General features: G+C 36.6%; 1 protein-coding gene across 1 annotated transcript in view; it reads left to right on the top strand.

The window, feature by feature from the left end:
- The window catches only part of LOC145689862 (discoidin domain-containing receptor 2-like), a 581,986-nt gene that overhangs the window by 411,730 nt on the left and 157,737 nt on the right, over positions 1–12,519 (top strand). The window contains exons 6-8 of the mRNA XM_081764130.1: positions 1,664–1,843; positions 6,344–6,477; positions 9,689–9,896. Of these exons, the coding sequence (XP_081620256.1) occupies positions 1,664–1,843; positions 6,344–6,477; positions 9,689–9,896 (522 nt within the window). The remainder of the gene's footprint in view (positions 1–1,663; positions 1,844–6,343; positions 6,478–9,688; positions 9,897–12,519) is intronic.

The raw sequence follows: 12,519 nt of genomic DNA, 5'->3' as shown, positions 1-12,519 counted from the left end.
TTGAGTCTACATATGAATAATACATTTTCAAGAGTGTTTCAATATTACTGAAGACCTTACCACTTCTTATTATTAATCAATCCTAATAATTTAAAAGCATAATGAGTATAATTTTGATGTATTTAATGAATTTCGGATGTATTAATTTCGGGTCGAATGTAACCAATGTATCGGACCAGATGCATCTGGAATTGAACCCGATAACTATTTAGCCGAATGGAAACATCTAAAACATTTAAGATTGTGCGAGATAACCGTTTGGCAGAACCCAAGCATCTGTGGTTGTACGCATTAACTATTAGGCGGAACAGTAAGCAATAACTATTTGGCGAAACGGAAACATTTTAGGTTGTTGTACTCCTACTTTTTAGCGGACAAGAAGCATCTGGGATTGATGAACACGATTAATATTGGGCCGAATGGAAACATGTACGATTGTACTCGATAACCATTTGGCAGAACGCAAAGATTGTACGGTTAACTATTTGGCACAAAGGAAACATTGGAAACATGGGAAACATGTGTAATTGTAAGGAATAACTTTGGCGAAACGAGAACATCTGAGATCATGCACGGTGACTATGGGACGAAATGAAAGATACAGGTCTACGTGCGCTAACGTTTCGGCTTTACTCGACATATTTAAAATTTGCAGTGATGAGAGTGTGTGTGCTAAAGTAATTAATAATACAAGGTGTGTTCAAAAAGTGTCGAGTCTTTGGTTGGCATTTATTGATATGGAAATCCGAAACACTAATTCCTTTCAAAGTAGTCACCTTAGTAATGCACACACTTTTTGTAGCGCTCCCGCCATTTTTGGAAACACTTCTGGAACGAAGTTTTTTTTTTGTTGGGTGTGGGGAATGGAGAGCAACCGTGCGGTCGCTTTCCGCATGATGTCTTCTCTTGACTCAAATCGGATCCATTTTATTGTCATGGGTAATAACCAAAAATCACACGCAGCCATGTCGGGTGAGTAGGGAGTCTGACGACACACACTAGAATGTTATGTTTGGCGATGAAACCCTGAATCGAATTTCGCGGACACTCTCCTCGTGCTAAAATTCTCGTTCAAAATTGAATGTACAGATCCGATCGAATGATTTCCGCTTACGTATCGTCAAGCGTTTGGCAAAATTTGATGAAATATCGCTGCTCAAGTTTTTCTGTTATTTTATGAAAAACTTAAATCCGAAGACGTCTTAGTACATGTTTTCTCTCGGTGGTCTACTGCTAATGACTGAATCTTTCTGCGGGCGGGAAAAAGTCACGACTACTCATGAGTGTCCCCTCTACATGTACACTGAGAATAGTCTCCCGGGCAGGGGCGGATCCAGGAGAGGGCGATCGGGGCGATTGACCCCCCACAGGAAAAGGAAACTTCCTTATTTTATATATGTAAATAAAACCCATCCCAAAGTTTGGAGCCCTTAAAAGTAGCAGTATGATAACTCCCCTCCCCCCAAGAAGTCGGTCCTGGATCCGCGCGTGCTCCGGGGCTCATTGGTTTACGTGGGAAACAATAAGGTTTGATTCATGTTGAACACATCTCGTCTATCAAATATTGTAAGCCGATAAATATCATTATCAGCGTTAAACTTTTTATTAAGTTGAAACTACGCTGATATTTATCATTATTAACCTGTATTTTTCTTCTTTCCAGACGGTGTTGTTACGTACCAGATTCCCGAAGGATCATATAGAGAGCCTGGAATGGATCTTCGAGACTCTTTCTATGACGGAGAACGGAGAAACGGTTTGCTTTTCGGCGGTTTAGGTAAACTGGTGGATGGAGAAATTGGTGCTGATAATTTTAAGGCAACTGAACTTGGACTTGGAAAAGGTATTTTTATATATTTTGCTAAAGTTAGTCTTTTTCAAAAAAAAATTGTAGTTGTATTCCGATAACACTGAGACACTTTATTCTAGGAAATATTTAGCCTTAGTCAGTGATCGCCAAACCGCGGATCGCGAGTAACTAGTAGCTCGCGGAGACATTTTCGGTAGATCGCTTTAATGCCTGATTTGTTACCCTTGATTACTCTAGTGAGCTGACGCTAACGACATGGAGAGCTGGCTACAATAACTGTTTGTTTCTCCCGCGCAATTGCCGTTATCAGTTTCGTCTCACAGTTGATTGTATACGCCTGGGGTTGTGAATATTATGTTTTTGGTGTGTTTACACTGAAAAAATGTTTGATCAGATTGAACAAAAATTGGTAGTTTGACCATATCATTTGGTCAGTATAGCACAAACCAAATGTTTTTTGTACCAGCAGGAAACAATTTGGTTAAAATTTGTTGGGTTGCAACAATCTAGTGTTTGGTTACCAGTACCGTGTAGGATTTGGTTGGGAATACCAAACTATTTGCTTAAAATGATCCAAGTTTGGTTCTTGGAACTAATTAATTTTGTTGTAAATACTAAACCTGCATTTAGTGAATTCAACCAAATGTCCTATACCAAACTTCATTTGCTAAAACATTTGGTAGCAATTACTAAATATCTTGTTTACAGGAACTAAACTGAAAATAATACATATAGTACTCCAGAAGAAAGACATGATGAAATAAAGTACTATGAATGGAGCTTTCTGGTAGCACTCTGATAGTATTTCCTACCAGGTATAAAAGTGGATATGAAAAGGTAGGGGGCGCATGACGTCACAGGGAGACGTATGACGTCACGCCATCCCCCCCGTGAATATCTTTTCCATTGTAATTTTTAGAAAGTGGGAGGACGCCATATATATTTTCTGCAAGTGGGAGGACGGCGTCCTCCCGCGTTCCCCCTCACTTTTACCCCCTGCTTCCTACAGAATCTTGATCGTACATCAGTATTTCATGCATGGATGCTTTGTCATCAAAATCGATGTCTTGACTCCATTGTTTTGCTATTTGTTGGGAAAAAAGGAGAAATTAATTTTCCAACTTCTCCTCGTATATAGTACCCACTCTCATAACTTACCTAGTCGGATGCTAGTGTTAATAGTTTAAAAAATACTGGTAACATTATGACAAACACTGCACGTAGCACTACTAGAGCATGACAAATGTCAAAAGGAAACAAAGATAGAAGAATCAAGTACCTTTGAAGTGAAGGAAATATAAATATAATATAGATTGCAAACAACTTTCTCATGAACAAAAGGGCACTCCTAAAGAAGAAAGTACAAATTAGAAACCTTCTGAGTTAAGATGCCGTCGGAGTGCTTTGTATAATGACCGTGTTGCCATTTTCTATAATAGCCGCGCCCATAACTCATAACCTTTCCAGTTGACAATCTTTCTTAATAGTTTGAAGTAACAAATGTAGCAACTACGACACATATCACCAAAAATACGAAGTTCTGTTTTGTTACCTGACAAGTCTCAACAAAGAAAAAAAAAATCAAAAGAGCAGATAATTTGAAAAAAAATCAAATGAAATCTCTAAGTTTTACTTCACACGGTTATGCTGGTTAGGCTAAAGGAGACGGTGATTATGAGAAATGAATGAAATGGCGGAATGAAGAAAGTGGGAGAAATTAAATGCAGTATCGCTTCGTGAAATCGAACGCCTCAAAACTTAAATAACTTGAAATCCGAGGAAAATTTTGTCCTGGAATAGAAACGTTGTTTTGGAATCCACACATGAACCACAAAAGAAAAATGCAGATACAAAGACCAGTACTTCTTCATGTTATTACGGAAGGGAACTTGATTCCTAGCATTAATATCTTTCCTCCTTTTCCACTACTTCCAAGTAAGCCAATATTATTCCTTTTAAAAGTAATAAAGGTTTATGTAACTTTAATTTTATTACATTGTAGTTGCGTAATAATTATTACATTATTACATGTAACTTTAATTTAAGTACATTTTTCTTGAAGTTCAGTGTACTTTGAACATTCGTAGGACCGAAGAACGGCATAATCCATTTGCAATTATTTTAGGGCGAAAAATCCTCAATCCAAAGGGATATGAAACAACTTAAGTTTGGATTGTAAAGTGTTATAGTATAATATAAATTTCGAAGAATTTGACACTGAACAAGGTGGCATTCCTGAAACGGTGGCTCTATTTATAGTAGCCTCGCTTTATAACGGTTTCAGTTGGCGAGATTGGATAATACTATGAATAAATAGTGTTGATAATTGTCGTTACTAGTGAACATGACACCACATATAATGTTAAAGTAGTCTAATAAGCTTACAAATTAAGCAGACCAATCTTGAGGACTGACACAGAACAGAGCAGGTAAAATTTAAAGGAACCAACTGATCAGACTGAAAGAGCAAGAATTGTTTTTAGAGTAACGATACTAAAAGAAGGAAAGAAACGAAATCAATGGAGAAGTTAATCGTAGATTGATGGAGCAAAACACATTGTTAGTACAATATATAGAATGGCGCTAAATTCGTTGTACGAACGCAGAGGAGTGATTCCTGAGAGTAAAACAAACAAAAAAGTTCCTATAAACATAGGGCGAAAATCCCATCGTTTACGTGTTATAGGCTACCGAAAACATAAACAAATGAATTCTAAAGGTCCATAGCTCCAAAACTATGCGGACTATTGTAGTCGGGTCAAGACTTTACTTAGGAACTAGTATGTGCCCTATCCAAAAATGCGTGTTTCAGAATCCTGAGGTGCTTCCACAACAATTTTTATAGAGTTTGACTACGGGCCTGTGATATAAAGTACTCTCCAACTACTTCCACAAAAAATGTTGCGTGAGTACATTAGGATTCTAAAACATGTACCTTTGAATTGAGCACATACTAGTTTCTAAGTGAAGTCTTGACCCGACTACAGTAGATCCCATAGTTTTGGAGCTATGTGCCTTTAAAAATCATTTTTGCATGTTTTTGGCAGCCTATAACACGTAAAAGATGGGGTTTTCGCCCTATGTTTATTGTAACTTTTTTGTTTGTTTTACTCTCAGGAATCACTCCTGTGCTTTTGTACAACGAACGAATTTAGCGCCATACTGTATATACACATGCTTTGTCCGAAATGTAATGTCAAACATTTTATTGTAAGGACTGCGAATTGCAGCGCATTAAGTCCGCCGAGATGGGAGCTGTATCAACTACCGAGCTAGTGATTGCTCAGTTGTCTCGGAGCTCTCGGTGCTAAAAGACGGGCGATTTCGTAAACTTCTATTTCGTCTCTTGTACAAGCTGCGATGCAACTAACTGGCTAAATCTACCTCTGCCTCAGCCAATCTACTGTCCCGACTTGGCTTTCGCTAACTTCTTTTTGTTTACCCGTTTGAATCCCCCTGAAGGGAAATCGTTACAGAACAGTTGTCAATATGAAAGAAGCATTAAGCACACTTCCTGAACAGTACTTGGAAATGGCGCTGGCAAAGATATATCCGGTCAGAAAGACAATATTTTAAAGAATTTTAGTGTACAAAGATATTAGTATTCTTATTATTATGTAAATAAATGTTTATGCTTTCATAATTGTAGATTTGGTAACATTAGTTTCCGGACACACTTTATAAATCATTTGTAATGTCGTGACTAGAAGTAAGTTTATTAATGTAGTTTTGCAGTCGTTATATTTTAAGGAAGAAGCAAGTCAAAAGTAAATTTGAAAACTGTATTTAAGAAGTAATTTAATTACAGTAGAGCGTCGATTATCCGAAGTAATTGGGGGACATGGGTGTTCGGAAAACTGGTTTGTTCGGATAATCGAACTGTACTGTACTGTACTGTACTTCTACAGCCAGTGCCAAACCGACAGAAGTGTGCTGATTGTTGAAACACAGCGACTGGCGGCTTGGCCGGTCAGCAGCGCCTTATGAAGGCCGCATTAGAAGCAATGTTCCGCCAGCGGTGGCTCAGTGCGGCGACTACTGTGGGAAACTTGGTTTGGGAGTGAGGGGGATGATGGACGGTAGGGTGGGAGAGTAACAGGTGCGAGCGAGTACACAGTTCGGTTAAGCGGTCGTTCGGTTGACCGACGTTCGGATAATCGACGCTCTACTGTACTTTGTTCTTCGGAATCAACTAATTTTTCAGATCAATGTTTTCGAGATATAATGATTTCGTAATGACTATAGTATCGGTTAAAAAACGTAACACTGAGACCGCGTTGGTTCAGTGATAGAGCGTTCACACCCTGTTATGTGGTGTCCGTAGTTCGATTCCAGTTTGCGCCAAGTGAGTTTTATGGTGGACAAGCACCGCGTGCACGAGTTTTGTCGAGGTTCTCTCGTTTCCTCCCACTTTCTTCATTCCACCATTTCACTCATTTCTCATAATCACAGTCTCCTTTAGTCTAGCCGATATAATCGTGGAACGTGAAACGGAAAACGTAATACTAACATTTAATTATGGTCTCTTTCCAGAAACTGGTTGGGTTGGTTGGAAAAACGAAACACTGATGAAGCATTACGTGGAAATGATTTTCCAATTTGACCAAATTAGGAATTTTACATCTGTCAATCTTCACACAAACAACTATTTTACTAAAGACGTGCAGGTGAGTGGATTACTAACTCATATCTGCATTAAAATTACAGAATTCTAATTATAGTATAGGAATAATTATTCATAGATATATTTCTGAATGTTGGTAGTTATAGGTAGTTATACATGGATAAATTTATTTATTCTTTGCTAACCTGATTGATCAAATTGATGTATGTACAAATAACGAAAGCAGTAGAGGCGATATTCGATACTTTTCAAAATTATATAATAAATTTTAAAACAACCAAAATTCTGCCAGTATTTTGCCTTTAGTCTATAGAGTTTTTATATCAGTCTATCATATGAAGTGTTCAGAGTACAAAGTTACTCGTAACAAAGTTGTGAGAGGAAAAAATTTGAAGTTTGTACAGTATACATAAATACGAGATCTGTTCAAAAATAAACTGCAGTTTAAAAATGGCGAGCCCACCGGCAGAGGGAGTACGCTGTAGCTACTAAGCGCATCTAGCATCAGGTTTAGACAACAAATTAACCGCGTTTCGCTATGACTGTTAGTTGGCGCGTTACAGCCGCGGAAGTGAGAACATGCACAACCTGTTCGATGGATGAATGATGCAGTGGCAATGAAAGTGTTTGAAGAACGACGTATGTATGTCTGAAAATTTACTATAAACTTGACAAAATATTTACAGAGACATATCAATTCATTCAGGGCCTCCTAGTCTAAATATAGTACAAATGAGTTGGTCAAAGATCAAGGTAGTGTTGGTTGTGTGTATTTTTTTTTTTTTTTAATGAAAAGCATTGTCTATCATGCATTTGTATCACGTGGTCAGATGTTAAACAAACAATTGTACCAGGACATTTTAGCTTATATGAGGGATGTAATGCGCAGGAAGAGGCCTGAATTTTGGGAAAACCAGACTCGGATGATGCACCGTGCCAATGTGCACACTCACCCCACCCCCGGAAACTAAATTATTCCCGTCGCAGTTATCTTGGAAACCAGGCGATCCCTGTTGTATCCCATCCACCTTACTCCCCGCTTCTAGCCTTAGCAGACTTTTCCTGTTTTCTAAACTTACAATCATTTTGAAAGGACGACGTTTCCAAACCACAGAGGAGTTTCAGGAAAATGCGACAAGAGAGCTGCATCTAAGGAAGTGTGTTCCAGGAGGCTTATCAAAAACGGAAGAAAATTTGGGAATTATATATTGCCAGTAGATGGGACTACTTTGAGAAGAACAGTGCTTAAAATGTTGTACAATGAGCAATAAAGATGTTACAGCAAAAGTTTGGTACTTATTTTCCAACACACCACGTTTATTATAACAGTATATTATATTATAACAGTAACACCCAGCGGACGACCGAAGGGACGAATGTCATCAACACCCCGAGGTTCAAAGACTCAAAACAATAACTAAAATAACTTCTTTTAACATTTTAAGTTAAACGTACAATATTCTATTATGAATTTTCCAAACTTTAAAAGAAGCTTCAGCTAGGGATTCTAAAGACTAAATTTGCCCCAAAATGACTTAAAGTGGACTTTAGTGAGCACTGAATGTGCGATATGTTGGAAAAGAAGTATTGTGCAAGGCAGCCGAATTGGCACCTGACTTTGAACGAGGATCTGACGTCATACAATCCGTTTATAGCAACATTGAGAGCACTGTGATGTTTGAGTCCGCTTTGGAAAGGAGATATTATCTGCATTATTTTAGTAAATCAAGGACCTTGTGAACATTTAGCAATATTTGACCGATGAAAGCAAGTTTCTTATTGTAAGTTTGCCAATCTCATTTGTTTACGTCTAACATGAGCAGGGTATTATTATTATTATTATTAATATTATTATTATTATTATTAATGTTCATCAGCATCTCAATGAAGTCTTGTAACTAAAAACTCTTAGGCACATACAAATAAAGATACTTTAAAAATGTCTGGTTCTTACATCTTAATTTTATAATACAATAAACGTAATAATAAACAATATTTCTTAGTGATTTGTTATTTTTTTCTTTATGTAAACGGGTGAAAGTAGGCTGTTATTTTGGTTTTAAAAAGCATGAGGAATTCTACAAATACTGAATTTCAATAACAATACACATACAATACACTGTTTATATAATGTTCTTCACAATATTAATCACGCTACCAAAATGTTCTACAAACCTCTACTAAATTCATGGATAAACTTTGAGAGTAAAAATATAGGGGGATATGTTCACTTAATTCTCTTCCTAATAAACAATAAAATCAATTAATTGGATACATTAAAATGGGAACAGAACAATGGCTCCTTTGTACAGAGAATGTACAGAGGTGGAGTCCCAAAACAATTACTGTACTGGCTTTCAGTTTAGTTGAACTTCAACGTCAGACAAATTTGTTGGAATTATTTCGTTCTAAGTGGTCGTTTTTTCAGAAAAAAAAAATAAATCTAGTCGTTTCGGAGCCTTTATAGGGAGGAATAATATAAGGAAGGTGGGTGGACGTGCCAGCGAGCAAGAGACAGAAGGGACTAAATATTTCTAGTCCCTGAATACAATTAATTGACTTCAAGAAGGAACGGAGATTCGCAAATCTTTCTGCAGAAAGAAAAAAGAAAAAGAGTAAGCAATAAATATTCTGAATTTCAATAAAACTATAAATATTTGTTATTTTCGGAAGTCGACACGATAATGATTGAACGATAATGTCTTTTAAATTTTTCTTGTAGTACATAGCTAGATCAATTATCTCCACCAAGCTTGTTAATGGATTCAATCTGTTAAACTATTAAGGAATAACGACGATTTTCTTCCCTCCGTTATTCAATACAGTAAGTCTTAAACGAAGGCGAACTTTTGAGTTCTGTTTTTGGCTGTAGACAGCTAGAGAAATTATCTCCTTCTAGTTCGTTAAGGGGTCAATCCGTTTACTTCTATATAGGAAACGGTGATTTTAACAATGTATATCTATATGCAATTTTGTAGTGTTGCAAGAAAGATGTGAAATTGTAGTTATACATGAGTGGTTAGATAAGAGACAACATCCTGGAATTAACATCTGCTATGTGTGATCCCCTTTACTGTCATTACCAGCATACAATTATGTGTCAACAGATAAGTGAATGAATTACGATAATTTAATGAATTGCTTAAATAAATTGTAGGGCGCATGTTATGCTATAGGGCAAGACATCCAAATATATCCATAATTGAACCTGAGAACATGAATGATATTTATTTATATATTTTATTTGTATACAGGTATTCTCAAAGGCTAAAATATCGTTTAGCATAGGAGGAAAATTCTTCAACGGCAGGCCTATAGTCTACTCTTATATGCCAGATACCGTGATAGAAAAAGCTCGAAATGTATCGATTAAGCTTCACCATGGGGTTGGACGATTCGTCAAAATTCAGTTGTTTTTCGCCTCCAGATGGATTTTGGTTAGCGAAGTCTACTTTGATTCAGGTAAGTGAAAAAGCCAATTATTTATTTTAATTATGATAGAAACTAAATTAATATCACCAAAATAAATGATAGAAACGAAATTAACACCACAAAATAAATGATAGAAACGAAATTAACATCACCAAAATAAATTATAGAAACGAAATTAACATCACAAAAATAAATGATAGAAACGAAATTAACATCACCAAAATAAATTATAGAAACGAAATTAACATCACAAAAATAAATTATAGAAACGAAATTAACATCACAAAAATAAATGATAGTAACGAAATTAATATCACAAAAATAAAGGATAGAAACGAAATTAATATCACAAAAATAAGTGGTAGAAACTAAGTTAATATCACACAAATAAAACATGCGTAGTTCCGTTGTACATTGTGAAGGTACGATATGGTTTCAAACCATGCCAATTCAATATGCTTCAATATGCAACCGGAAGCAGTAGATCCATAACTTCCGGTTGCATTAAAACCGGTATCATTCTCTCGGACGCTTATCCTGTACCGAAAGCAGTATTTCTCTATGTATTGAAATTATTATTGTAGAGGACTAGTTTTTACTATTTCCTGTTTTAATACGTTGAAAGAGAAGAAAGCTGCATTTTAGGCTACAAAATTTGACAAGGCGAAATTTAGCAGAATTATGTACCACACACAAGATTTTCTATACCAGGCTACATACAGTTTTGTTGATTAGCCAGGACCAATCTGTATAGCCGCAAACAAACGGAAATTGTGTGTGTATCCTCCGACAGCATCTGCAGGATACAGAAAATCATGGTTATGTATTTTATAAACCTTATTTGGCTCTATACGGACATAAGTTATCCCTATTTTTGAGTTCGATTTATATTTCTCTTCTGGCTGAAAATAAACACATGGCGAAGATAACTGAGAACGTAGCAGCATGTAAACAAATTGTACGGTACATCCGTACAAAGATTACAAATATGTAGCAGCATCTAGAAACTCTGTACGGAACATACGTACCAGGATTAGAAGTAAGTAGCAGCATCCAACAACAGACGGAATTTACGGATTTCCCTTCTCAATACGGTTAATTTCTCTCTTCGTATAGAAAAGACGAAACGAAAACTATTCTTGGGATCCTAAATTTAAGCAAACATCCATTTTATCACTTTCTATGTATCGCCGTTTGCACTCGAAGAAAACCAATATTGAAACCGGACTTGATAGTCAATTTTGACTATTTCCGGTTCCAATTGAATAGTAAAGTTCAATTTATTCTTGGAACGCTGAATCAATGGCAAAATACACTTCTCGATGTCTTTTACACATTTTGCTTCAATGTCTGTTCATAGACACGAACCTCGCCGTCCTTTAAGACTACCTTTACTTATATATCACGTACTCCTCCCCACGAGGGGGGGAAAGGGGTCCGCTGAGTCAAAACCAGGCCCGTAGCCAGCCCAAAAATTTAGGGGGGGGGGCCGGTAGAAGTTAGGGGGGCCCGACCCAATCATATTATACTTCATCACCATATTATAGTTCATTTGCAAGCCTACCGTGAAATTTTATGGGGGCCAGCCAAAATTTAGGAGGGGCTGGCCCCCCCGTGGATACGGGCCTGGTCAGAACTCCCGAAATTTAATAACTCGATTAAAATTTGTAGACTTTCTTAACAGAACTATACTTGTTTAACAGTACTGATTTGGTATTGATATAAAAATATTGATAAAAAAAGAAACAAACCGGGTTAACTTTCACTGCCAATGTTTATATATTCAGAACGCGAAGAAGTGTGTTGACTCGGATTGAATTACCTATGCAAAGTATACTATTTTGGATAGTGTTAGAGGATCAGGTGCAGTCACGTAATAACGTGAACAAAAAGATACCGAGATCCAATCAAGATAGTAAGTAAACAACAGACAGAGTCAGTACTGGAAGCACATCAATAAAGTAAGAGTTATCTGTCTGATCGTAATTTCTTGTGGCACGAAGAAATTTGACATTCAACTCTAACAACAATTAATTTTCCTTTATGTAGTATATGAATGCAAAAGTTGGTCGCTAACTCATTTGGATAAACATAAACTGATGCGTATTGAAATGACGAAAAATAAACATATAGAAAACAAGGGGTGAAAACGTTCATGAATGGAGAAAGATTTTTGGTTGGAGAGCAATTTGAATGGATCAAGAATGATTTAAGGTGATAAATTTGTGAGATGTGAAGAAAATCTATGAAAGATGTGTTGCTTATACGCGCAATTGACTGAATTCGCTTAGTGCAGAATAGAATCCATTGATGGACTTCCGTTTCTGCGATGCTGAACAGGAACACATGTTTATCTTTATTAATAAATTTATCATTAGAATGTTGAATTCTTTTAATTCGGATGTCTTAGCATGATTTTTTGTTAAATCTACAGGGTGTGTCAAAAAGAACTTTACAATTTTGATTGATTCATTTATCTTACAGACATGGTTTCATTGTCATTTCGTAGCAAAATATATCAAGTTTTGACTCACGTTGTACATTAGTTCAGAAACAAGCCACTAGAAGCGCTAGCGGAGGTTGCAGCAAAAGATGGCTCCTTTTACTGGTCCCGAGCGTGTTAGCTGTGTGTTTTGGTTTGAAGAATCTAAGT

The sequence above is a fragment of the Thermobia domestica genome, chromosome 7 (assembly GCF_964235325.1).
Source record: "Thermobia domestica chromosome 7, izTheDome1.hap1.1, whole genome shotgun sequence".
Taxonomy (NCBI): Eukaryota; Metazoa; Arthropoda; class Insecta; order Zygentoma; family Lepismatidae; genus Thermobia; species Thermobia domestica.
Note: the sequence above shows the minus strand (reverse complement) of the source record. Positions and strands in the feature narration are given on the sequence as shown.